At 35.4% G+C, this 23,535-nt stretch overlaps 2 protein-coding genes across 4 annotated transcripts in view; both read left to right on the top strand.

Annotated features, from left to right (window-relative positions):
• The first annotated feature begins 239 nt into the window (after window positions 1–239).
• Window positions 240–11,670, top strand: LOC134671692 (nose resistant to fluoxetine protein 6-like). Of its 3 annotated transcripts, none has more exons than XM_063529520.1 (12): window positions 240–368; window positions 699–838; window positions 978–1,296; window positions 1,773–1,875; window positions 2,233–2,320; window positions 2,909–3,075; window positions 3,490–3,669; window positions 4,152–4,331; window positions 4,632–4,782; window positions 5,002–5,182; window positions 7,656–7,798; window positions 11,410–11,670. In XM_063529520.1, exons 1-12 carry the CDS (start codon window positions 275–277, stop codon window positions 11,566–11,568), a joined length of 1,905 nt encoding a protein of 634 aa, XP_063385590.1. In that variant the 5' UTR covers window positions 240–274; the 3' UTR covers window positions 11,569–11,670. The 3 variants fall into 3 exon arrangements, with proteins under 3 accessions (XP_063385590.1, XP_063385588.1, XP_063385589.1); XM_063529518.1 differs by having other exon boundaries at window positions 978–1,308; XM_063529519.1 differs by having other exon boundaries at window positions 978–1,308; window positions 2,233–2,324; window positions 2,913–3,075.
• A 668-nt stretch (window positions 11,671–12,338) lies between these two features.
• LOC134671712 (E3 ubiquitin-protein ligase NEDD4-like) overlaps window positions 12,339–23,535 on the top strand; it is a 44,235-nt gene continuing 33,038 nt past the window's right edge. The window contains exons 1-4 of the mRNA XM_063529545.1: window positions 12,339–12,509; window positions 15,775–15,854; window positions 20,724–20,805; window positions 21,926–22,134. Of these exons, the coding sequence (XP_063385615.1) occupies window positions 12,354–12,509; window positions 15,775–15,854; window positions 20,724–20,805; window positions 21,926–22,134 (527 nt within the window). The 5' untranslated portion in view covers window positions 12,339–12,353. The remainder of the gene's footprint in view (window positions 12,510–15,774; window positions 15,855–20,723; window positions 20,806–21,925; window positions 22,135–23,535) is intronic.

The following is a 23,535-nucleotide window of genomic DNA, read 5'->3' as shown; positions in this document are numbered from 1 at the left end:
TCTATTTACGCCCTTTGGTCGTGTTTTAATTTATCGCTACTCGTTTCGAATTTAATATTTTTCGCACTTGTATCGTAATGTACTATTATATCATAATGGCGATCATGAGGGTTGACTCATTATTGAGCCGGTGTCGATGTTTACTTGCCAACCGTCGGCGCGGGCGCCGAACGCCTTAGCTTGCTCAAGGATCATAAGTTGAAATATTGTGCTAAGGAAATATAAAATATAAATAAAATAATTAAAATCAATCCGGGTATATGAAACTAAAATCATGGAAATTGAAAATAAAATACTATTGTGTGTCTTGTTTTTATGCGTGTGTATTCCAAATAAATCGTGTTTAAATTTATCATATAAAATTTCTGGTAAGTATAATTGAATTTAAAGATAAATATACTTCAATTTCAAAATATTGGTACTAAGAGAAATATCAGCAAATTATCAAACATGTAATTGCACAACCATAACATTTGTCATAAATAGTTGCATTATTTTTTTTATACAGCATTAAATGTACTCTTCAAATACTTTTTAAAAAACTATATACTTACAACTTGAATTTTAAATTCATCAAGGAATAGTAATTATTTATAGTTACGTAATATTATTTTTATTTATAATTGTTTTTTTTTTGTACACATGTACATTGTTAATTATGTACATAATATTATTTTTATTAATTAATTGATTTTTAGATGAAGATTATTATAAATTACCAGAACTCTTCGCCTTAGATAACTATGAAAAATGCTTGTCTCAAAAAGATACAGTTTATTGTGTGGGTACTTTTGAATTACAAGCATCAAAACCTTCTCAAGTCTTCGACAAATTAAAGGTACTTATCTTATTTTTTACTATTGATTTAAATGTTGTATTTTCCCTGTATTACTTTGTGTGCTCTGAATAATTATAAAATTATACAAATTGCTAAATTTATATCTAAATCACAGAATGGAATGCATATTGTTTTTCAGAAACTCACAGAAGATACTATTTTAAACTTTAATCATACAAAACTATATAGAGGCGTTTGTTTAGGTAGCATCGGAAAATGTGCTATCGATGAAACAGTACCGTTAGAAAAGTCCTTTGAAAATTGCATTGACCAGGAGATAAGAAAAGACTTCAGTCTTCGCGCTCATTTATCAGAATTTGATTATTGCAAACATCGAGAGGATAAAAGAAAATTCGATACGTTAGACCGAATCTTTTTATTGTATATTTGTACAATAGTACTCTTAAACTTCATTGGCACGACTTATGACGTGTGTCACAAGGATGGAAGGTCAACAGGTGAGTGCATAAGTGCATTATAAATGTAGGTAATTAGAAAAACCATAAGTTCAAAGATTAAGTTCAGTGACAATTGTAGGTCATAGAGGTAAACATCAGTAATTGATTGATTATGACTAATTGAGATTTTATCCTATTAGAGTCTAAGAATAAAACGATTATAAAATATAGCAAACGAATGTCATCACCATTATTCCCTTAACATTTTTATTATCTCCTAATAGGGCCTGTAGTTTACAAAGCAGACAAATCAGCTACTCTTTATTAAATATATACTTAGAATGAGAAAAAAACAGTGATGGAACAATGAATCCATCTTCTTTTGTTAAGAATGTTAAGATTAAAATGATTCTAAAAGAATTGAAAGCGCAAAAACATGTTAGATCTCAATGTTTACGTCAATTTGATTTCATAGCCACATAAATAAAATTGAATTTGTTTCTAATAACTTACTTTATTAAATCTTTTCGTTACAGGAAATTCTTGGATTATGGCGTTTTCTCTACGCAATAATTGGAGAAAGCTAACATATAATGAAGGCACATCGGGACAGACTTTTCAGTGCTTTCACGGAATGAGGTATACTTACCTAGTACTCGTAGTTAAATATCTTCAATGTTTCATATAATAAATTTTAATATGCAATTAAGTGCGCTGGGGCAAGATAGAAAGAGTTTTTTCATGGGGGGTAAGACAAGAAATTCTCCGTTGCCGAAGCATTTCAACTCACATCTCATGAAAGCCCCTTTTTTTATGTAATAGTCAGCAAACGAGCAGACGAGCCGCCTGATGGGAAGCGGTCATCGTCGCCCATGGACATAAGCAACACCACAGGAGCCACTTAAGCGTCTAACCCCTTTCAATCTTACCCCAACGCACTTAACTTTTGCACAGCAAATGTTTTAAAATCCTATTTTGAACCTCTCTTTTTTTCAGGGCTATATTAACAGTATTAGTCCATTTTACACATACAATAATATGTCTTATTATGGGTTTCATCCCAAATCCAAGATACGTGGAATTGGTAAGTCTTCATTATGCTCGCGTTATTCCTTAATTATTAATTAGCCAATCTAAAACTCTCAATTCTCATCGCGAGAACAAACAAACAAACTGACAATAATATCTGTTGATAATGCAAAATGAAAAGCTAGTTTGTAAATCTGAATAACTACCGATTTTGATGACGTTAAATTTAAATTGGAATTTTATTAAGTTATGACGTAAGGTGGGTTAACCTAACGCCATTTGGCATACAGCCACTATTGGATTCATGTAACGACGTCAGTCAAATCTACATATAAGGATAAGGTAACCTACTTTCATTGCTCTTGAGTGTTATTTGGCTACTAAACACCTTAGAAACTTCGATCATTTAGGTAAGCGACCCATGAGGGTTAAATTTACAGAATATTAAGTTTACAATATTCTACTCATATATTTAGTTTAAACCTAAACCTATATAGACGCTGTTTAAACCATCATCTTATTGATGTGACAGGCCAATGATGATGATGATGAAACCTAAAATAGGTTGAATCATTTTATAGGTAGTATAAAATGATTTATGCCTTTATTAATATTAAAATAAAATTAATCTTCCTATTTTCAGGTAGGTGACCGACCTGAATTTGTAATATTCTTCAATGGCACTGTTGTTATTCAAACCTTTATCGTGATGACCAGCTTTTTAAGAACGATAAAAACGTTTTGGCAAGCTGATCACGGAAAACTAAGTTACATCAGTGCCTTGGAAGCCGTTATCGAAAGGTATATTAGGTAGGTAAAGCGGTTTTACTATCACTTTTGTAATAACTCATTTATTTTTCATTTGATGAAGTTATCTTTTTAAGGGATCAATAATAAAAAAAATAAGTATTTCACTTACACTTGTTAAAATGCTTAATGTTTGTTGCAATTCCCTTCCTCAAGCAATGGCTAATTTAAGAAAATAAAAACTAATAGTGATATACTTATAGATTTGGTTTATAGTGTATTTAATTCTTTGTTACTGAAAACAAAGGAAAACAAATGAATATAGACGTTTTTCGAAAATAAACAGCAACAACGTGGGTTCAATTATTTAAATGATTGGTAATAAAACTAATAATAATATATTTTATGTTTTTTTTTTCAGTTTAAACGGCAGGTATTTGTCATTCATTAATTATATATTTTATGATTGATTTCCAGAATAAGCCCATCCTTCATAACCGCGGTTGGCCTATCAGCGACGCTCGTGCCTCACTTAAGTGATGGCCCGCTGTGGAAGAAGCATATAGACGGTGAAGCAGAGATTTGCCGTACCACTTTTTGGCGTCAATTGTTCCTTGTGCAGAATCTCTATCCACCCAGCTGCCATCCTCAGGCATGGTAAATAGATTGCAGGGCGAAGATCATTTCATTAAGCTACATTAAAAAAACATTTTTTAGTTTTAATTTCCTTTAACTTTATTAGAAGCCTATTGTTGCTACAGTAAGATAAGTAACGAAATTAATTAAATTAATCGGAGTCTTTACTTATTTAAAATTGGATTTAGAAATTTTAGAATAATGTTATTATTACGACGATTGAATGATTCAAATTTGAATCATACAATTCGGTACATATTACTGTTATTTACTATTATTTTACATTATATAATTTAATTGTATTCTTGTTCTCAAGAGATAAATAGCAGTACATTTTCATATTTTAGTCAAGGGTGTTAACATTATGAATTAATTTGTTACGACGACGGTATGGCTCCAATATGAATCATAATATCATTCGAATCATTCTGTACATATTACTGTTCTTAATATTAGGTATACAGGCTCACCAAATAATTTAATTGTATTATTGTTCTCAACAGGTATTTAGCAGTGGATTTTCAAGCATATATTTTAACGACTGTGATTACCATATACATAGTCCGAAGAAAAGATGAAATTCCGAAAATATTGCTGCGTCTACTTATGACATCATTAGCGTTATTATTTTTTATAGTTTACTTCCTAGAACTGAAGCCAAGTTTACAAATAATGAAACCAGAGTAAGTAAATACTACTATGTGTAAATATTTAAGTATGTAAATAATAATGCCTTGTTAAACTTAGCTCGTTTGTATTTGTACGTACCTACTTACTTTTTATAGAGATAGAAGAAGTACATGTAGTCGATATAAGTCTATGGCTTCTGGACCTTCTGGTACATTAATTTCGCACCTATCAGTTTTGGTTCCACTTTAATTAGTTTTATTTCTCAGTAGCAAATGTAAGTGCAAAAAGGAAGCAAATTTATATAATTATTTCTTAGAATATAAATGTCTCATTAACGAACCTTCTATTTCTAGAAACCTTCTTAATTCCTTCAAGTTCGAAAAGTCTTTTCACCTGTTGTATCAGTCTTTGTGGGGAAACTTACCTTCGGCCATTATTGGTATACTGACTGCATGTGTTTATATGCATGTTAAATCTTCAAAATTGGATCTGAAAAGCAATAAGGTAGGTATCCTAGGTTTATAACAAACCAACCATTTTTTTCGTGTATTAAACATGTTTTAAGTCAATGTTTAATTTACTACTTCTTAAAATCAGAATAAGTTCGCCATTCCTATATATTATTTATTTATTTTGCATTGAAATAAAACGTTAACTTTTCTAAACCTGTTTGGCATCTATTTTAGTCAATGAACACTCTAACGCCCTGTGTTTATTTTTCAGTTATTCGTCTACGCATTTAAACTGTCAATACCTATAGCTTTTGCATACGCTTTTTTGGGTCTTTTTTTGACGTTTACTATGTCATCACATTTGACCGTGTCAGTTTACGCTACCATCGATAAACCGACGTATGCTGTCATCATGGCAATTTTTATTTTAGGATGCACCTTTAAGATTGACGGTATGGTATAAATCCTATACTCACACTTTTTTAAGTTTGCTCTGCTTTTGCTCTGGTAGGTTTAGTTTCAATGTTGACCGTTTCTTTTGTCTCCTAAATCCGAAATTCCTGAGTATGTAATGTAATTTTACGTCTTAATATTTTATCTAAATAAATATGCTCTTATCACTTCTTATATTCTTGCTTTAGTAATAGACAAATTATTTAACTACTGACAGGATATGGAATATGTATATATTAAATAATGATTCTTGGTAATATATATATGTATATATACACTATACACTAACATAAAGAAATACATTGACCTAAAAACCTCTTAATTAAAACAATTGTGATTATACCACGAATAAAATCCAAAAATTGTGATCATAACACGAGTATTACGATTAGCAAGTTCTTCATTGTATCTCGAGTTGTACATGTCTCGGATTTGTATATACATAATATGTAATAGTGTTACCACTGTTTTAGTAGGCTTGACACGTGCGTAGTGCTCACGCAGGCTACATGCCAAAATGGGCTCTGGTCGAGGTTCAGAAGGGGTTCAAGTACAGTACCATCGCCCACACTGTTAACTGTACATCGGTGGACCTTATGCCTTTTGTAATAAGGTCTAGCGATGTACAGTTAGGAGAGTTGCTGTTTGATCTGTATATTTGAATGTGAAATTCAACAGCTATCTTTAATAATTATCTCAAAGTGCAATTTAAAATTCCCCGATTTGTTAAATTTCACAAATAGAGCACAGTTCAGTTTAATGAACAGTTTTGATTTGATTTTCATTTTATCAGTCATGATATTTTGGCTCGTGAGATTGGAATGTTTCAATAATAAAGTTTTAATTAATTAATATATTTATATACACAAAAGGATGCAGAACATTAAATAAAACATATGTGACGTCCCACGGTCAAAGGTACCTTATGGCGGGTATGGAGTTATGCATACCCCAGTAATCTACAATAAATAAGCTATCGATAACACAAAAGATCAACCTCCTAAGTTGCGTAGTTACAGAGATATGATTTTTTGAAAATAATGTTGTGAAATGAGCAACTTTACGATAGAGAAGTTTTAAGTTTAGCCGCCTAAAAAACTATGTTCCTGAAGTAAGTTACATAGTTGACTACAAATAATAATACCTTATATATCTGAGATTAAAAAAATGTTGCGACTTGTTCTGTAATGCAAATAGAAACCTTTGATATCGACTGATTTATGTGTACCAGTCTCTTGAAAATAAAGTTTTATTTCATTTTCACGATTGATTGCAATGAGCTCTCAAGATTTAAATTTTATCTATTAGAAAACGACACTGAGAGACAGTTTAAGCAAAAAACAATACCGATTTAGAGGTGAAAATGTATTTTCTGACTTTTTCATATAAAATCAGAAAATTGAATATTTTTACTTTTAATGCAACACACAATCAATTTTTCTGAGCACATATGAAAGAAATTCTGTCATTCAAATGAAATAAATCCTAAAACCCCAACTAAATACTATATTTAACCCCTTATGCCACTTTAAACTTACATAACAATAACAGTATTTGCTCCATACATTTACGAAAAGGTACCTTATGGAAATAAATCTAATAATACATCACTACAAAACATCAATCACATTGAAGCTTTTATCTTTTATGAATAGAAAATATTAATTTACATTAAACTGCCACAAATTTAATTGGTTCTTCGTCATAATAATCTTAAAAAAGACCAATAATTTGTATGTAATGAAAAGGTACCTTGTGGTTAAGTTACATGATGAGGCATGATGATGATGGAACAGTTAGGATAAACTAATAATATTTTGGGGTAAAGATGTTATAAATCGTCTATTTCTTATCAATAATATATTTTGGTTGCCATTGAAGACAAGCGGCATTGAGGTTCAATGACCTTAGATATTCCATAAGGTAATGCGTCGGGTATTGGCATTTTTCAGCAAACCAATGGCTGATTTATTGCATGCGACCAAACCAAATGAAGATTATTCTAGTTAAGAAAGACTTGACGAGAGTAACTTTAGTATAATAGCAGGCTACTTGGATTTATAATGTCGGTCGATGTACGGTTATAATATTTGCTAGGCGCCCCAACCAGAACTGAAATTATCAAATTAGTTTTGCAGAATGCTAATACAGTTCTCTACCAAACTTCTTTTCCCGTATTGACTAGTTTTTTTGGAAATTTTCAACCTTTTTTCCATAACGTACCTTTTTACTAAACTCTGAGACGACGTTACTAGGCTTATAACTAACTTATAACAAAAATAAAAACAGGTAAACAAACTTTACGCATTAAGGTTTGAGATCACACAATAAAAATAATTGAACATTTTTTCACCTCTTTACAAAACATTTCATATCTCCGAAACTAGAAACCCTCATAAGGTACCTTTTCCCGCGGAACGTCACATATATAGGAGGCGAAGTAAAAAATGCTTATATATTTTGATCTTTCAGATATATGCCGCAGCGTTATAGAATGGTCAGGATGGGTAGTATTAAGTCGACTATCTCTTTCTGCTCTCCTCATGCATATTATAGTAAACAGGGTCTTGGTAGCAAACAGACTGTTTCCTCTTAATGCATCAATAGCAAATCTAGTAAGTATTAAAATATTCCTATGTAAAGACTTATGAGTTTTAGGGGTCATCCATTAATTACGTCACACGAATTTTTAGGTTTTTTGACCCCTCCCCCCCTCCTTGTCACACTTGGTCACATTTGGCAAACCCCTCCCCCCTAATGTGACGTCACATTTTTTCTACGAAATCGCCAAATCGAATTAAGTAAGTACCTAAGTATTATTATTAATATTTTATCAAAATATTTTTGACGATATAAATGTTAGTATGCATATTATCTCCAAGCCTATTTAACCTTTACTCAGAACGCTTGTTTGTGGAAGCATTGGACGGTATTGAGATGGGCATAAAGTGTAACGGAAGATATATCAACAACATAAGATATGCAGACGACACTGTAATACTAGCTAACAGTATAGAAGAACTACAACAGCTATTGGACCGCTTAAATACCAAGGTAAAACACTACAACCTTAAAATGAACGTTAGTAAGACCAAGCTGATGGTAATAAGCAAAACAACATTTCCAACAGGCAGGCTTCTGATTGATGGTAAACAAATAGAAAGAGTTTCTAAATATAGGTACCTGGGCTGCTGGCTGAGTGAAAACTGGGATCCAGAACAGGAAATCAGGGTGAGAATAGAAATAGCCCGTAGTGCTTTCATTAAAATGCAAAAATTGTATACCAATAAAGACATTAAGCTAAATTTAAGGTGGAGACTAGTAAAATGCTATGTATTATCCATACTTTATTATGGTGTTGAAACATGGACCTTGAATAAAAAAATAGAACAGAAAATAGAGGCCTTCGAAATGTGGCTGTACAGGCGTATGCTGAGAGTATCATGGACCGCAAGAATAACGAATATAGAGATCTTAAAAAGAATGAAGAAGAAGAAGGAAGTACTAGCCACAGTTAAGCGGAGAAAGATTGCATATTTTGGACATCTACATAGAAATGAAAAGTATAATCTGCTAAAAGTTATAATAGAAGGAAAAATAGAGGGAAAACGGGGAAGGGGAAGAAGGAGGATGAACTGGCTCGACAACATCAAAAAATGGACAAACATCAAAGACGCGGCCACGCTAACAAGACTGGCCGAGAATAGAGAAGACTTTGCAAAGGTGGCCGCCGACGCCCGCTAGGGCATGGCAGTGGAAGAAGAAATGTTAGTAATTTTATAACCCAAAACTGCTTATGAAAGAAAATTAAACGAATAAAAACGATTATCGTTTTAAAAACATGTTATTTAAATGTACAGCGAATAAAATAATTTAAATAAATTTTCGGTTACTGATGAAGTTAAAGTGACGTCACAAAGTTTGTGTCTCCCCCCTCCCCCATGTCACAATATGTCACATTTTCTTGACCCCCTCCCTCCCCCAAAATGTGTGATGTAATTAATGGATGACCCCTTAGTGGAATAAAAAAATAATTAAATACAGTGACCAACATATACAGGGTGAAATTTAAATAACTGGCCATATTCATTCCCGGCACTAGGTTACACTTAAGGAATCTATTTAGCGAAAAAAAAGAGTACATTTTTTTTTTAATTTTCATTTTTAGAATAGAATAGAATAGAATAGAATAGTTTTTATTCGTAAACACACAGACAACAGACATACATAGAAAAAACATAGTGAAAAATAAAGTGTCACGAAATTTTTCAATTTTTCAATTTTTAAATATTTTCCACGAGTCGTGGTCACCCTATTACCACAAATGTAAACAAACCTAATAGTAGGTTTTAACAACAACATCAGCAAAACCCTTATCTGACCTACACTAAACCTTATAATCGTTGCAATAGGGTCCACCCAGTTAGTGTTGGCGATGGTAGGCAGGTTTATCAATTTCGAGGGTAGTCTAAACTAAACCATTCCGCGCTAGCGGTAAACATAACGGTAAGCATAAATGATTAGTCACTCGTCACTCGCCAACCTTAAAATAATAATCGCGCGCGTACTAAGGTTAAAAAAAATGATTTCGAACCGGGAATATTACGATATGGTACGGTGTTATTTATTAAGTAATGAGTGTTTACGTGATGCACAAAGATTATACGAAATGGAATCAGTTCCACGCCTTCGCAGACAAGGATTGAATCCAAGAGTACCATCTCGTGGGACTTTCGTTATTTGCGTCGACTTTTAATCAAATGTAAGTACATAAGTTGATTCAATTTTTTAAATACGCCTGAATGCAAAGATTCCTGACCTAGTTTTTACTCATTGTTTTTAAGCCACGGATGTTTTGTTAATAATCATTAGTCAGAAATAACATTTTAGATTAAAAATGGGTTGCCTTTGCATTTTGACGGTTCTAAGCCCGTTAAAGTATGAAGGAAAAATTAGCAACTTATGTAGGTAAGCGTCTTATCTCGCTGCAATAGGGTTCATAATTGGTGACGCGATTGCAAACAGCGGGTGGGGCGGGGTGTCAATGACCTTAACTGATAAGAGAGAAGCGGGTGTAGTGGGTAGTTGTCGGTTCACCATAACGTACGAGGTTTTTAGGACAACTTGATGATGAGTTATTTCGAAAAAAATGTACTGAGCGGTATTAAAAGAAAAAACACGTGTTTAATATTTTTTCGAGTTCTTTCGGGTGATTCAATTTGGCCAGTGATTTAAATTTCACCCTGTATATCAGATCGGCCGAAGTTCATGCATGTTTTGATAATAGAGGCTCTGTTCAGATATTTATGAACAGCTTAGCCGCTTCAATATTTCTGATTGTGACTATGACTATACAATGTTAGTATTAAATTAAACTATTATTACTGCTAGGTATTCCATCGAAAAAATTAAATTTATTTAAAACCGCAACTTCGTACCTTAAAGGGCCCACTGATTAACAGTCCGCCGGACGGTATCGGCCTGTCAGTTAGAACAAAATTTTGACAGTTCCGAACAACTGACAGGCCGATACCGTCCGGCGGACTGTTGATCAGTGGACCCCTTGAATTATTTATTGAAGTGAAAACTTCTTTAGCGGCGCTGAGCACTTTTTGAGGTGGGGAAAAAAAATCATAAATTCGATTCAGCATAACGCGTAACGTAACGCTGACGTCCTGTGTCACGGATAATGTTATTCACCAAAGAACTTTAGTCATAACGTATCATAATCAGGTCAATTATTTAAAACTGGACTTTTATATTAAGCAATAAAGCTGAATGTTCTAATCTTGTACGGGCTGAAATACGAGGATCTCATAGTTACATTCTAACTTTATATCACTCCAATACGAGTATAATTCAATAAAGCTACATCTTGATGAAAGCGTAAATAAAAGTGAATTCTAGTACTGGTGAATAAAACTCAAAATATCATGACCAAATATATTAAGATGCGAGGTCTGCAAGGTAACTTTACAATTTCTATTCGAATTTTAAACAATTAACGCTACAAATTTAAGCTCACTGGCCTGCAATATCGGAACTAAAGTGTTTCATTCAATAGAAAGGAGGATGGGTCAATTATACATAGTACTGCAGATATTTTGGACTAGTCATTCAGTTTTCACTTCTGTCGGCACTCCCGGAGTGCAACTCGTTGTTTTTTTATGTTCTTTTTACAAAAAATATTCTATAAATTGTATGTAAACAATTTTATTTTTTCCAGATGGCGGACGGAATCAGCGTGTCAGTCTTAACCTTCTTATTTTCTGTGCCGTTATGCCTGATGGTGGAATACCCATTCATACATCTATATAAAACGGCTACGGAACAAAGTAAATCTCCAGTCATAGCCAATGGCAACAGTAGAACAAAAGACAATTAAATTAATGACGTACTCGTAAAATTGACATGGGGTAATTATATGGCCAGGGAACACATTGTTAAAATTCGGATACTTAATTTATTATTTTTGTATTGAATTATGGAGCATTGCATTGTTATTAAAACACATTAATACTGTTTCTTGTTTCATTTAAAAAAAACACAATGTTCTGTACACGTTAGCTTATTTCTTAATTACAGGAATACTTCTTTTACATAAAATTAGGTAGATGTCCCATAGAAAAACTAATTTTAAATTTGCTCCTGATGATACAGAAGAGATTTTATCTTATTGCATGTTAGTCTACCCAATGTATACAAATAAAGACACTGCACCGTTACACATACAGATAACAATTTTCAGCTGTAACGGGCCTCAGCACCTAGTCACCAAAAAAATGTTTTCTTTTCATCTTCAATCACCTATAAACACGAAAACTATTTCTCCGATATGTGTATATCGCTTATTAGTGGAAAATATAATCTTTTGTTAAAAAAATAGAGTTCAAAATGAATTGATAAGTATGGTAGTACGTAGGATACAGTTATCACTGCAATGCTAATTGTAAACGCTGACTTCTTTTATCGCGCCCATTTCTTGCCCTGATAAGATATGAGCAGTCATATGGCTCACTCTAAGTCTTTAGAGTGTCTTACGTGCTGTTTGTTTACGTGCTTTATAGGAAATCCATTGTTTTAATTGTAAATAATTTTCCTAGTGCTTTAAAGTAATGGTGCAGTGCTTCGGTGTGAGTTTGTGGGATGTATTAAAATTTTATAAGCAAAATGAGTGATATGGCTGGTGGAGTTATGCATGCTGCAAGGTTCTCGGAGATGGCTGTGAATGGGGAGGCGCCCCGCAGCCGCTCCTCATCCTGGTCTTCATGGCGACGGCCTAGCCGGCTGCCTAGACCTGAACCACGGTTATCCTTGCAGTATCAGGTAACGTAAACTTGAGTAGTTGACTTTCTTGACCCATTATGTCAGTGCAACGGTAAATATATAATAAATACATACTTATAGTAGCCTGAAATTCGTTAGATGAAGAGTAGTCATCGAATAGTGTCAGTTTTTTTTTTATATTTTCAACTAAGTGCTCATATTATAAATAATAATTATGACGTGTTGCTAATGATTGTAAATGTACATATCCATTTTAATCATCATTAGTACACTGGGTACAACGATTGTCAATCGTGATTGACATTTACCTATTTAAGGAATGATTATAGGCCTTAGACTATAGGTCTGTGCCCAGGCACAGGCCTATAGTCCCCACGCTAGCCCAAAGTAGGTTGGAGACTTCACATACACCTTTCAAATTTTTCGCAGCTGTATGTAATTCGAGGGATTTCAATTTGTAGTATCAAGTATTAGTATTAAATATCAAAAGTAATTAATTAATAATAATAATAATTTAAATAGAGAGCCATTTGACGCGAGACATTGATGTCACTCTAAGTACGTAGTGATTTATTGTGACGTTGTACGACTGCGGAATATTCATAGTCTAATTACCCGTCAGGATTGTCTAGTGTGAAGATATAACGAACGTCTCGCCTATAAAACGTTTAGCTATGCAAATATTTTCACGAAAATAAAAACTCTACATTGAAAACAATTTCACGTCCTTCGATATGAATATTTAAGATTTAGTTGCTATCGTGAATAATATAAAGTATTTAAACAATTTATTTAAAACTTCATTTCACTTAACGTAGAATGAAATTCGCTAAAAATTGGGAAAATATTAATTTTGAACCATTTGAACAGCTGTGTTTTGTAAACATAAACCAATTTATTTATTTAAAAAAATAATTTATATTCCAAGCAATACTACTATTAATTATTAGTTTAAAAAATATGAATTAAATTATATTAAACGTTAAGCTGATTGAGAGAAGGCAATATTAAAGCTTTTTTTTTTAATATATGCAATGTAATTGGCGCCAATGTACATAAACTACTCAAAAAATCAATTAACTTTAATTACATTGATGCTTAATGAAAGTGATTAATTGCGGAATTTGTGGTTAATGCATTTAATTAATTATTAGTTCGAATTAACCATTACGGCCACCACTGGTCGGCGGTAAAGTAAGGGCACAATATCAAAGAGACTAAACGAAGTTACGAGTAATCTTTGTCCTCTGGATTGTCAACTGAAAACTGGCAGAGTCTGTGCGGAGTAAAAACAACTAAAATATTAATCTAATTTTCTATATCATAATAAGTCGCTTACTAGCAGCATTATAATAACATAAATAAATGGTATTTAAAAGAAGAAATCTAAAAAAAACTTCTGACCAACACACAAGAGTGCCATCTAGCGAATTTTAAAGTAAGTAATCTAATCGCTGGTCTATCGCATATTCTTTACGGCTCGGCCACGACATCGAGCGACTTGCGACAGCGGGAGCGATACCCATAGGTTGGAGCGTGACACAGCGATCGGACCTTTCGCTCCAATCTATGGTTATCGCTCCCGCCATCTCAAGTCTCTCGATGTAGTAGTCGAGCCGTTATAGATAATCGCACTCAAATCGGTTTATTTGTTTGGGAGCCAAGATTCAACTCATACCGAATCTATTCTATTTGCTTTGCGGATTAAATAGAAAACTTTAAAACGAAATGTAGCTTTTTTTAGCAACATCACTAAAACTGGATTATGTTTTATCATAATCGAAAACTTTCGTATAACGGAACGTAATGCGTAAAAAAAAAATACAGTGACAAAATATTCTGTCATTCGGTTGTCAGAAAGAGTGAATAATTTTCTCAATTTTTTAGTTTTTTGTTTGTATTTTTACATGATTCTGTTGAGAATTAGTGCAGTTTTGATGTTTAGATCTTAGATTTGATAATTGTTAACTAATTTCATATGTTATTAACGTGTGAACTGAGTTGTGAGGAGTTGCCGATCAAACGACGTGTCATAAAACAGATTGCTTCCAACCTTATGACTTACAAGGAATGTGGATTATTACTCATTTCGTTTGAAAATTAGTTTATTTTCACATGGGTGATGGCTTGGCAGTCGGACACGCGTGTAAGTAGCATATGAAAGTATTCCCTCGAAAAATCAAAACGGTAAACATGTTGACACAAATTTTGTGACCAATTTGCTTGTTGTAAACACGTTTTTTCGATCAATCGTTATTTCTGCGTGTACAAAATATATTTGTAACATAAGAAAAGACAATTTAATAGTACGTTATCGCAAGTAACCGTGTTATTATGAAAATCAGCTGGGAGATTGTCTATTTCAGCTGTTTTGATCTTTTAGTGTATGTAGGTGGTAGGTAGATAAGCCAGTTAATAGGATTTGCCTTTTAACTTTGGCATGGCTAAAGCTAGAATCGCTGCTCTATATCTATTTAAGGCAGGTGACATAATTACTTTAGATCTTCAGGTATTAGAGCACAGTAAATAAGTATATAATATTTTATTTACTAACAAAAGTGTGACCTTGGTCAATTCATGTTATCATAGAATTTGCAAGAAACCGACATTATTTGTGTTTAAACAACTGTGAACTTGAAGACAAATAGCTGTGTTGTTAATTGTATAAGGAAAAAAAAGCTTAACAATTGGACAAATGGTAATGGTTCTATATTTTCCATTAAAATGATAGGAAGATAGGTATGTCAAATTAAATATATTAAGAATGGGTCACTCACATATTAACATATATCCCCTTAAAATATGTGAGCGACCCATTTTTAATATGTCTGTGTGTTTTGTTATTAAGATATATCAAACTTCAGAAACTTGGCTATTTAAGGTGAACAGTGTTGTAATCGACCAGGGCAATGCGGCCAGCCTTCTGGACACCCTACCGCATGACTATGATTATGTTATAAAAATGTTATTAAATAAATTGAATATTACCATTTATTAATGAATGTATTGAATGACATATAATATATATATATTTTAACTATGCTGTTTAGTTTTCTTAAACGTACCACGAAGTTAACGGAATTCAATAAAACACGGTGTATAATATACCTTGTTCGTTATTTCTTAGATATGCAAATCGCCTGCCTAATTCGCAAACCTCGTAACTCCTGCGGGGGAGTTACGAGATTTGCGACTATAAGTATTGTTGTCCAAGGTAGCAATTACTAATTTCCTTGAAATGGAGTTACGAGGTTTGCGAATTAGGCCGACGAAATGAGTATTGATTGTTATTTCAATGTTTCAGACTGATGAAAACAGCTTCCTGCTTCGCTTGCGGATCATAGGAGCGTATTCATTGGCCAAAAAAGACATCTTCGGCGCCAGGTGAGCTTTTCATTAAATAATAATAATTTAGCCTCCCCCAAGCCCCTTTTGGGCTGGTCCCCGTGGGGGAAAATGACCATCCTCCATCTAAGAAAAATAAATAAACAACAACAACAACATAAAGATTGGAGGGGGGAGGAGGCCTTTGCCACGTGACCTGGCAAACGGACACACAAAAAGAAAAAAAATGGAAAAAGTGAAATATGTGAACAAGAAATGTACCTATTGTCCTAGTAAAGGCTACATAAAAATAAAATAAAAATTCAGCCTATATACGTCCTACTGCTGGGCACAGGCCTCCTCTCAGAGGGCTTGGGCTATAGTCCCTACTCTAGCTTAATGCGGATTGTGGACTTCACATACACTTTTGAATTTTTTGGCAGATGTATGTCGGTTTCCTCACAATGTTTTCTTTCAAGCTAGTGGTAAATATCAAATGATATTTCGTGCATAAGTTCCGAAAAACGCATTGGTACGAGCCAGGATTTGAACCCGCGACCTCCGGATTGAAAGTCGGACGTCATATCCACTCGGCCACCACGCTTCCACCGCTTCGCGAGCTTTTCATTATATATTTTTTATTTGTTTCTCACATATAAGGTAATAGTAGATTGTTAACCAAGGGATGAAAATAAAAAGACACTCAATTCCATACAATCTTTAACCATGAATATCTCCATGACCATGGGGTTCCATGGGGGTTGGACTGGGGGGTAACCCCCCCTCCTTTTACATATATTTTTTTGGCTTCGCACGGGTTGCACAAAACCTTAACAAATTATACACCTAAACCTTCCTCAAGAATCACTCTATTAATAGGTGAAAACCGCGTGAAAATCCGTTCAGTAGTTTTTGAGTTTATCGCGCAGATACACACAAACAGACAGACGCGGCGGTGGACTTTGTTTTATAAGGTGTAGTGATGTAAGATGACAGTGTATCACCAAAAATAGATAGTATAGAGGGGTCCTGTCATAGTAAATGTTGTAGCCACTGTAAATTTACTGCCATCTATCAACACACTACTATAACTCAAAATAAACACGTATAAAATTATCAAAAAAATGCAAATATATGGATAAATGATTTTATTATTTTTATATCATTTTGACCCATGTTCATTCACTGATATCTATGTGTTAAAATTGTTAAATATGAAACGGTGTCGTCACGCCATCTAGCCGCGAATAGGCTAAAGGTGTGTGCGCCATCTGTCCAAGAATGACTTTTTCTTGATTTCCGAGGCACGTTTTTTTCTTAGACTTTATTCATCTTGTATCACTAAACGTCAACCGGAGGACAAGGCTTATAACTTTATTATTTATCTCCAAGGGGGGATAATAACTCGCAATGTGAGTCACAATCGCATTACAATGCTCAGCGAAGCATGCACGGGGCTACCCCTACACTGTAGGCAGAGGCACTCGCTTGCTACCTAAGTATCTGAGCGAATGAGGCGCTCATAAATATCTGAACTTTTTGTACCGAGAAACAGCAAGACACGTTCGTACGTTTCTGTGAAAAGATGATGGGAAATAATTATGATTATGCACTACATCTGTAGATCAATGTTAATGTCACAAGGGAATATTACTCACAACTAAAGTCTGCGTGGGGGAGCCACTAGCACATTCAGAGGGTCCACTAGCACATTCGAGCGATAGAGAAGCAGATAACGAAGTATAAATTTTCCCTGTAAACAAACCGCCTTGATGCATCAATGTCATATATATTCGCAACAAAATATCTGTTGAAAACTTTTCAAAAAATTGTTTAAGGCGTAGTCACAGGATAAATAATAGTACTAGGTACAGAAGACTCACTCTCTAACAAAACGCTTCTGTTACGATCAGCACAGATATGGTTGCTAGGTGGCGACAGCGCCACGCGCGGCTTATGGCTTTCCCAAAATTGGGGTGGAACGGATGTACTTTTAGCTACCTGTAGCAAAGCGATAAAATCGCGGAGTGAGCCACGCCTGGCGTAGTATGTACATCTTACTCTATGGTTTAGGATGTGCGCTAGAGCTGCACTCTGGTGGCAGAACATTGCAGTAATACTCCCTATTAAACATGCCTCGACCCGATGGACCCGGGTATGTCCTTAAACTACGTCCAGGACCCGGGTATGTCCTTAAACTACGTCCAGGACCCGGGTATGTCCTTAAACTACGTCCAGGACCCGGGTATGTCCTTAAACCACGTCCAAGACCACCGGTGGACGGGCAGCAGCGTCCCTTAAATTCGGTGTACTCGACTGCGATCGCCAATCCGCCTGCCAAGCGTGGCGATTATGGCATTCACCCCCCAAAAAAGGGGGAGGCCTATGTTCAGCAGTGGATGTCTTATGGCTGAGATGATGAAACATGCCTCATTCATTGATAAGTGATAACAGAATTCCAAGTATCAAGATTCATATGCAACCTTGGACGTGTTTTTCCTCTTAACTATAGTCATAAATAATACATAGTTAAGAATGTAACTATTTGGCTACTACGTACCTTACTATTGTTAGTGATAACCGTGAAGTGTCGATACTTAGTTAGTATATGCAATATATGGATTATTTAGACACGCTTATAAGAACGTGTGTGCATTTGAAATTTGTTCGAAAGTGCGTCTCATGTAACAGGAGTAAAGTATACATATGGTTGCCCTTTTGGAAGAATTAAATGTCCTGATAAAAATCCTGACACCACCTTTAAAATCCGGACATTTCTTGTAATAAGAGATTTGGCGTAGCTTAAACGACGCCCCGGCGGCGCGCTGCTCTCTGCGGTGTACTGTATCGTGGATCTACCTTTCCCTTTCCCTCCGCCCGACCCCGTAGCCCCCTCCCGCGCGCGCACGACCTGCTCCCGAGCCGCATTACGCGGTATATCACGTAAACATTTTTTTTAATAAGGTCATTCCTAAGAATCCGGACACTTGCCAAGTCCGGCCGCAGTCCGGACAAAGGGTAAAAATTCCTGACATACTTATCTGGACAAATCCGGACGTATGGCAACCCTAAGTATACATCACTACACCTTATAAATCATTAAGTCCCCCGTCGCGTCTGTCTTTATGTATGTACATATGTATGGTCGCGATAAACTCAAAAACTACTGAAAGGATTTTCATGCGGTTTTCACCTATCAATAATGTGATTCTTGAGGAAGGTTCAGGTGTATAATTTGCAGACCCCGTTATCAGTGGTGAAATTTTATTGAAATGCAAGGGTTGGCACTCACTCCCCCATCGTGCGGGTAAAATTTCGCAAGTTATTGGGTAAAAGTACACATGTGGGGTAATTGTTCGCATTAAGAAAATTTCAATGGAATTGTCAATAAAATAAAATTTAACGAATATTTATGAAATTGTCTGATCAATATCCACGTACTAATTTAAGAATACTTTACGACTTAAGATATTGAATAGTGCTTGATTATTGCATCAAAACTTGACTTAAATGAACTATAAATATCAATTATACATCAATAATGCGACGTGTGTCGAGCTGCTTTCACTTTGCGTCCGCAGCTCACGTGGTTCCAAAATATCGGCACAAAAGACATCAACTCCTGCTCCCCCACCTCCGGGTGCCGGTGAATGGCACACCGCGATCTCTTACCCACAGCGTACTCTTACCCCGAATGACTCTATACATGTTAAATATGTGCAGTGCCAACCCTTGCATTTTCAATAAAATTTCACCACTGATAACGTGGTCTGATAATTTGTTAAGGTGTTGTGTAACCCGCGTGCAAAGCCGGGGCGGCTCACTTGTGAATTGAATGTGCTAAATGATCGTACGGTGGATATGGATACGCTGCGCGTAGTAGTATTAAATTTGATCTGTATAATAATCCAATATTGCTATGGAATAATATTAACTTCAATAAATTGCTCTGATAATTAGCTTAAGATAATATATTATTATGTAAAACGTTCATAAGTGCTTGTTACTAGGCCTACATGAATAAAGTATTTTTGACTTTGACTTTGACTATTGCAATGGTGCCAATGGTGCATGACAAAGGCCGAATGTAGCCAAAAAACCGGCCAAGTGCGAGTCGGACTCGCGCACGAAGGGTTCCGTACAATTCCGCATAAAAACGGCAAAAATAACATGTTGTATGGGAGCCCTTAGCTTTACAAGCCGTATATCTCGCGAGACTGTCAACTCCAAGGGCTCCGCCGTTTTGAAATATTTCCAAAAAATGAATCGACAAAAATATCTGAAAAAAATATTGAACCTGCTCACAAAATTTCAAGAAAATCGGTTAAGAAATGCAAAGATTTCTAAAGTAAAGAAACAAATTACTAGGACTAGTTTTATATACGGTATTACGCGGGAAATCGTATAAAACGTCATCATATTAAGCGGCACTGTATCGGGTGGCCGCGGGTTCCAATCAAGCTAAATTTGGGCATGCGTCATATGATCAATCAAAGCAGACTTGGTACATACACAGTACCTATAACTACATCATAATATACGAAGTGCAATGTAGGCGTAGGTCTCGACTTTTTCTGAGGCGTACAAATATTATAGCGCATATTCATAATTAGGGGCATTCAGTATTGGAGTTGATCAGTCATGATTCAGTTCAGGGGCGAAACTGATCCAGCTATTTAGGGTTGTCAAAATTGGTCATTATCTTATATGTGGTCGTGCACGTAAAATGACGTCAAGTTGTGACAACCATAATAATTGCTCGGAACAAACGAACGAACGAACTGAGCCGAATGGAGGCGAGAATGCCCGAAGCCAGGTGTCTCCTGGTTATTCGGTTTTGTAGCAAGTTTCTTTTTTTGTACGATAGTACTATTATTGTGACTTCGTTATATGTAATTATAATTATTTTGTTTGTCTGTTTGTTCGCAGCGACCCATATGTGCGTGTGGAGCTACAGAAGGTGGACGGTGACGTCACTATAGAGACGTTTCTCACTAAGACCAAGAAAAAGGTATGCCCAACCTTGTCCTTTTTTCCCAGACAAAATTACAGTAAAGGCCTGTGCACACCGGCTGCGTGTGCGTGACGTGCACGTGCGGCGTTGTAGTATACAGATCCTTATGAGAGACGGCACACCGCTTGCGTGACGTGTGCGTGCACGTCACGCACACGCAAGCCGGTGTACCTGTGTACACCGTTCTGTACCTTTTGACTATGTTGAACCGACATGCGAGAGACGCCAAGGGTGGCCCTTTATATATTATCTGAAATGTAATAACATAATATAATTGTATAATAATAGTTCATCGATAATCCGTTGGACCTTCAAGATAGTTCTAACGACTTTTTACTACCGTGTTTTGCGGTAAACCTAACAATTGCGTTGTATTCTAAAGTATGCCGTAAAGTGAATTCGTCAAAAAGAAAAACGAAACACTTTACAAAAACAAGATGACTCATCATCAGCTTGTATTTTATTCAATAGGCCCAAGATCGCAGACTGTCCAACTCTCGCAGTCATTAAACGATCTTATTGATATTTTCTTTGTCATATCGTAATTGTTCAACCTTAAATTGGAAACTTATAAAATATATGGGAATAAAAAAAAAGAAGACCTCGAAAGTTTCACAATTAAAAAAAATCCAAATAGGAAAAAAAGAAATGGTACTATTCGATTCCGTACATTTAATTTTTTTTTAAGCATTAAAGTAACAATACATGAGTCGCTTAACTTCAAACTCGGGTAAATCCATATGTCAGATCATGCGATTTTGGTATTACGAAAAGGTAATAGGGTAGATATTTGCTGAGAGGGTCTAATGGATTTACCCGAGTTTGATGTTAAGCGACACACATAAACGCAATATTTCACCGTTAATATCGCAATTTCCTTGTTTTGCATACATCGAAACGGCTTCTAAGCAATAGCGACGTTACATGGTAACGTCACGATGTATTGCCATTTTGTTTGAAGCGTTTCGTGAGTAAAGTGCGGGGGGTCTGACTTTGACCATCATTTGTGACTTATGTATTGCTTTAAGACAATGGGTCCCATACAGACATTTGATTCTAAAAACAAACCTGATCGACTGATACCATTAATAAAAAATTGTCAAATACCCTATTCCAGACACTAAACCCAGTATGGAACCAAGAGTTCGTGTTCCGCGTGAAGCCCTCGGAGCACAAGCTCCTCATCCAGGTGTTCGACGAGAACCGCCTGACCCGCGACGACTTCCTCGGCATGGTGGAGGTGCCGCTGGCGGGCGCTCCGGCGGAGACGGCCGCCAGCCCCAGGCCTCCGCCGGTCAAGTACGCGCTCCGACCGCGCAGGTCCGTGTAAGTATATGTGGCATGGCTTCTTTTTTATTTCTTTGTGTGATATTAGACTATGTTCTGGAGATAGTAGAGGCACTATCCCAGGTGTACCTAGTTGACTTCCTTGGTGGAGTTGCCGCTAGCGGAGACGGCCGCCAGCCCCAGGCCTCCGCCGGTCAAGTACGCGCTCCGACCGCGCAGGTCCGTGTAAGTATATGTGGCATGGCTTCTTTTTTATTTCTTTGTGTGATATTAGACTATTCTGGATATAGTAGAGGTGGCACTATCCTAGGTACCTTATACTAATACATTACCCTATTTTAGTTATTATTACTGTGATTTTTTTATGTGTGATTTTCCTTTTTAAGTTGATTTTTAATGTCGCAAGTTACCGGAACCGTCCTTTACGTATGTAGACACTTGCCATTGCCAAACTGTTGTTTTTTTAATGGCTTACAAAATATGGTACTGTGTGTTAGTAAAAATATAATAAATCGTTGTTGTTTAGACGTATAATTTGTTGTTTTTCTTGTTGTCAATATTAAGAATAAGACCTAGTGTACAGTTGCCTCCAGAAACTCGCGAACTAAATTGACATGAGTTTGACAAATAAAATGATACCAGGAATAGCAAAGAAAAAATAGTCAGGGGTATATGTCGATAAAATGATATCGATAAGTATGATGCACTTACTACCCATGTGATAATTATAAAGGGGTCATAAACGATTTCGATTTGTAAGATTGTGATGTTACCTATCAAATCAGGAGGTGCGGATGTGAAACTAACAAACTTCAATGTTAAGACGAAACAGGAGCTGAGTTTTAAATATTTTAGGTAAATATACCCATCTCGCTAACGGAAGAGGCTCCTAAAACTAGTGCGATAAGGACAAGGTGAAAGGGTTAGGTAATACATATGTGGGTAGGGTAGAAAAGTGGTTTCTCCAATATCATTGTATCTATTACTATAAATTTGCACGATTTTCGAAATACCAAGTAACATTTGTAAAATAATTTAAATTACTTAAAGATACATTTTAACTGACCGCGCAACAGTAGCGCCGCTAGCGGTGAATTCTCGCGATATTCTCTAATTCAAACTTTTTTGAAAATATCGATATGAACAACACTGGCCAAATTGTGGTATCATTTGTGCACATTGACCTGTCAATTTAGTTCGCGAGATTCTGGAGGCAACCTTAGTGTGGTAGATCTTGCAATGTTCCGCATTAGTAGTAACAAATCATAACAAGTTCTATGTCAAGTCCAGCGAAACCTGGAATCTAGGTATAGCAAAATATATCTTTTCTAATTCCAAACACATTGACTATATTTTTTATGAAGCTAATTTTTTTTACTATACACATGAAGACGAGAACGGAACTCCTCATTATTTTACATTTGACAACTTTCTTTGTTA

This window comes from Cydia fagiglandana, chromosome 16 (assembly GCF_963556715.1).
Source record: "Cydia fagiglandana chromosome 16, ilCydFagi1.1, whole genome shotgun sequence".
NCBI classification, from domain to species: domain Eukaryota; kingdom Metazoa; phylum Arthropoda; class Insecta; order Lepidoptera; family Tortricidae; genus Cydia; species Cydia fagiglandana.
This window is presented reverse-complemented; position numbering and strand designations above follow the sequence as displayed.

Coding starts and splice junctions, on each gene's coding strand:
- LOC134671692 (XM_063529518.1), top strand. CDS start 275: ATGGAAATTGAAAATAAAATACTATTGTGTGTCTTGTTTTTATGCGTG. Junction 369..698: donor TTTATCATATAAAATTTCTG/GTAAGTATAATT, acceptor ATTGATTTTTAG/ATGAAGATTATTATAAATTA. Junction 4,332..4,631: donor TTACAAATAATGAAACCAGA/GTAAGTAAATAC, acceptor TTCTATTTCTAG/AAACCTTCTTAATTCCTTCA.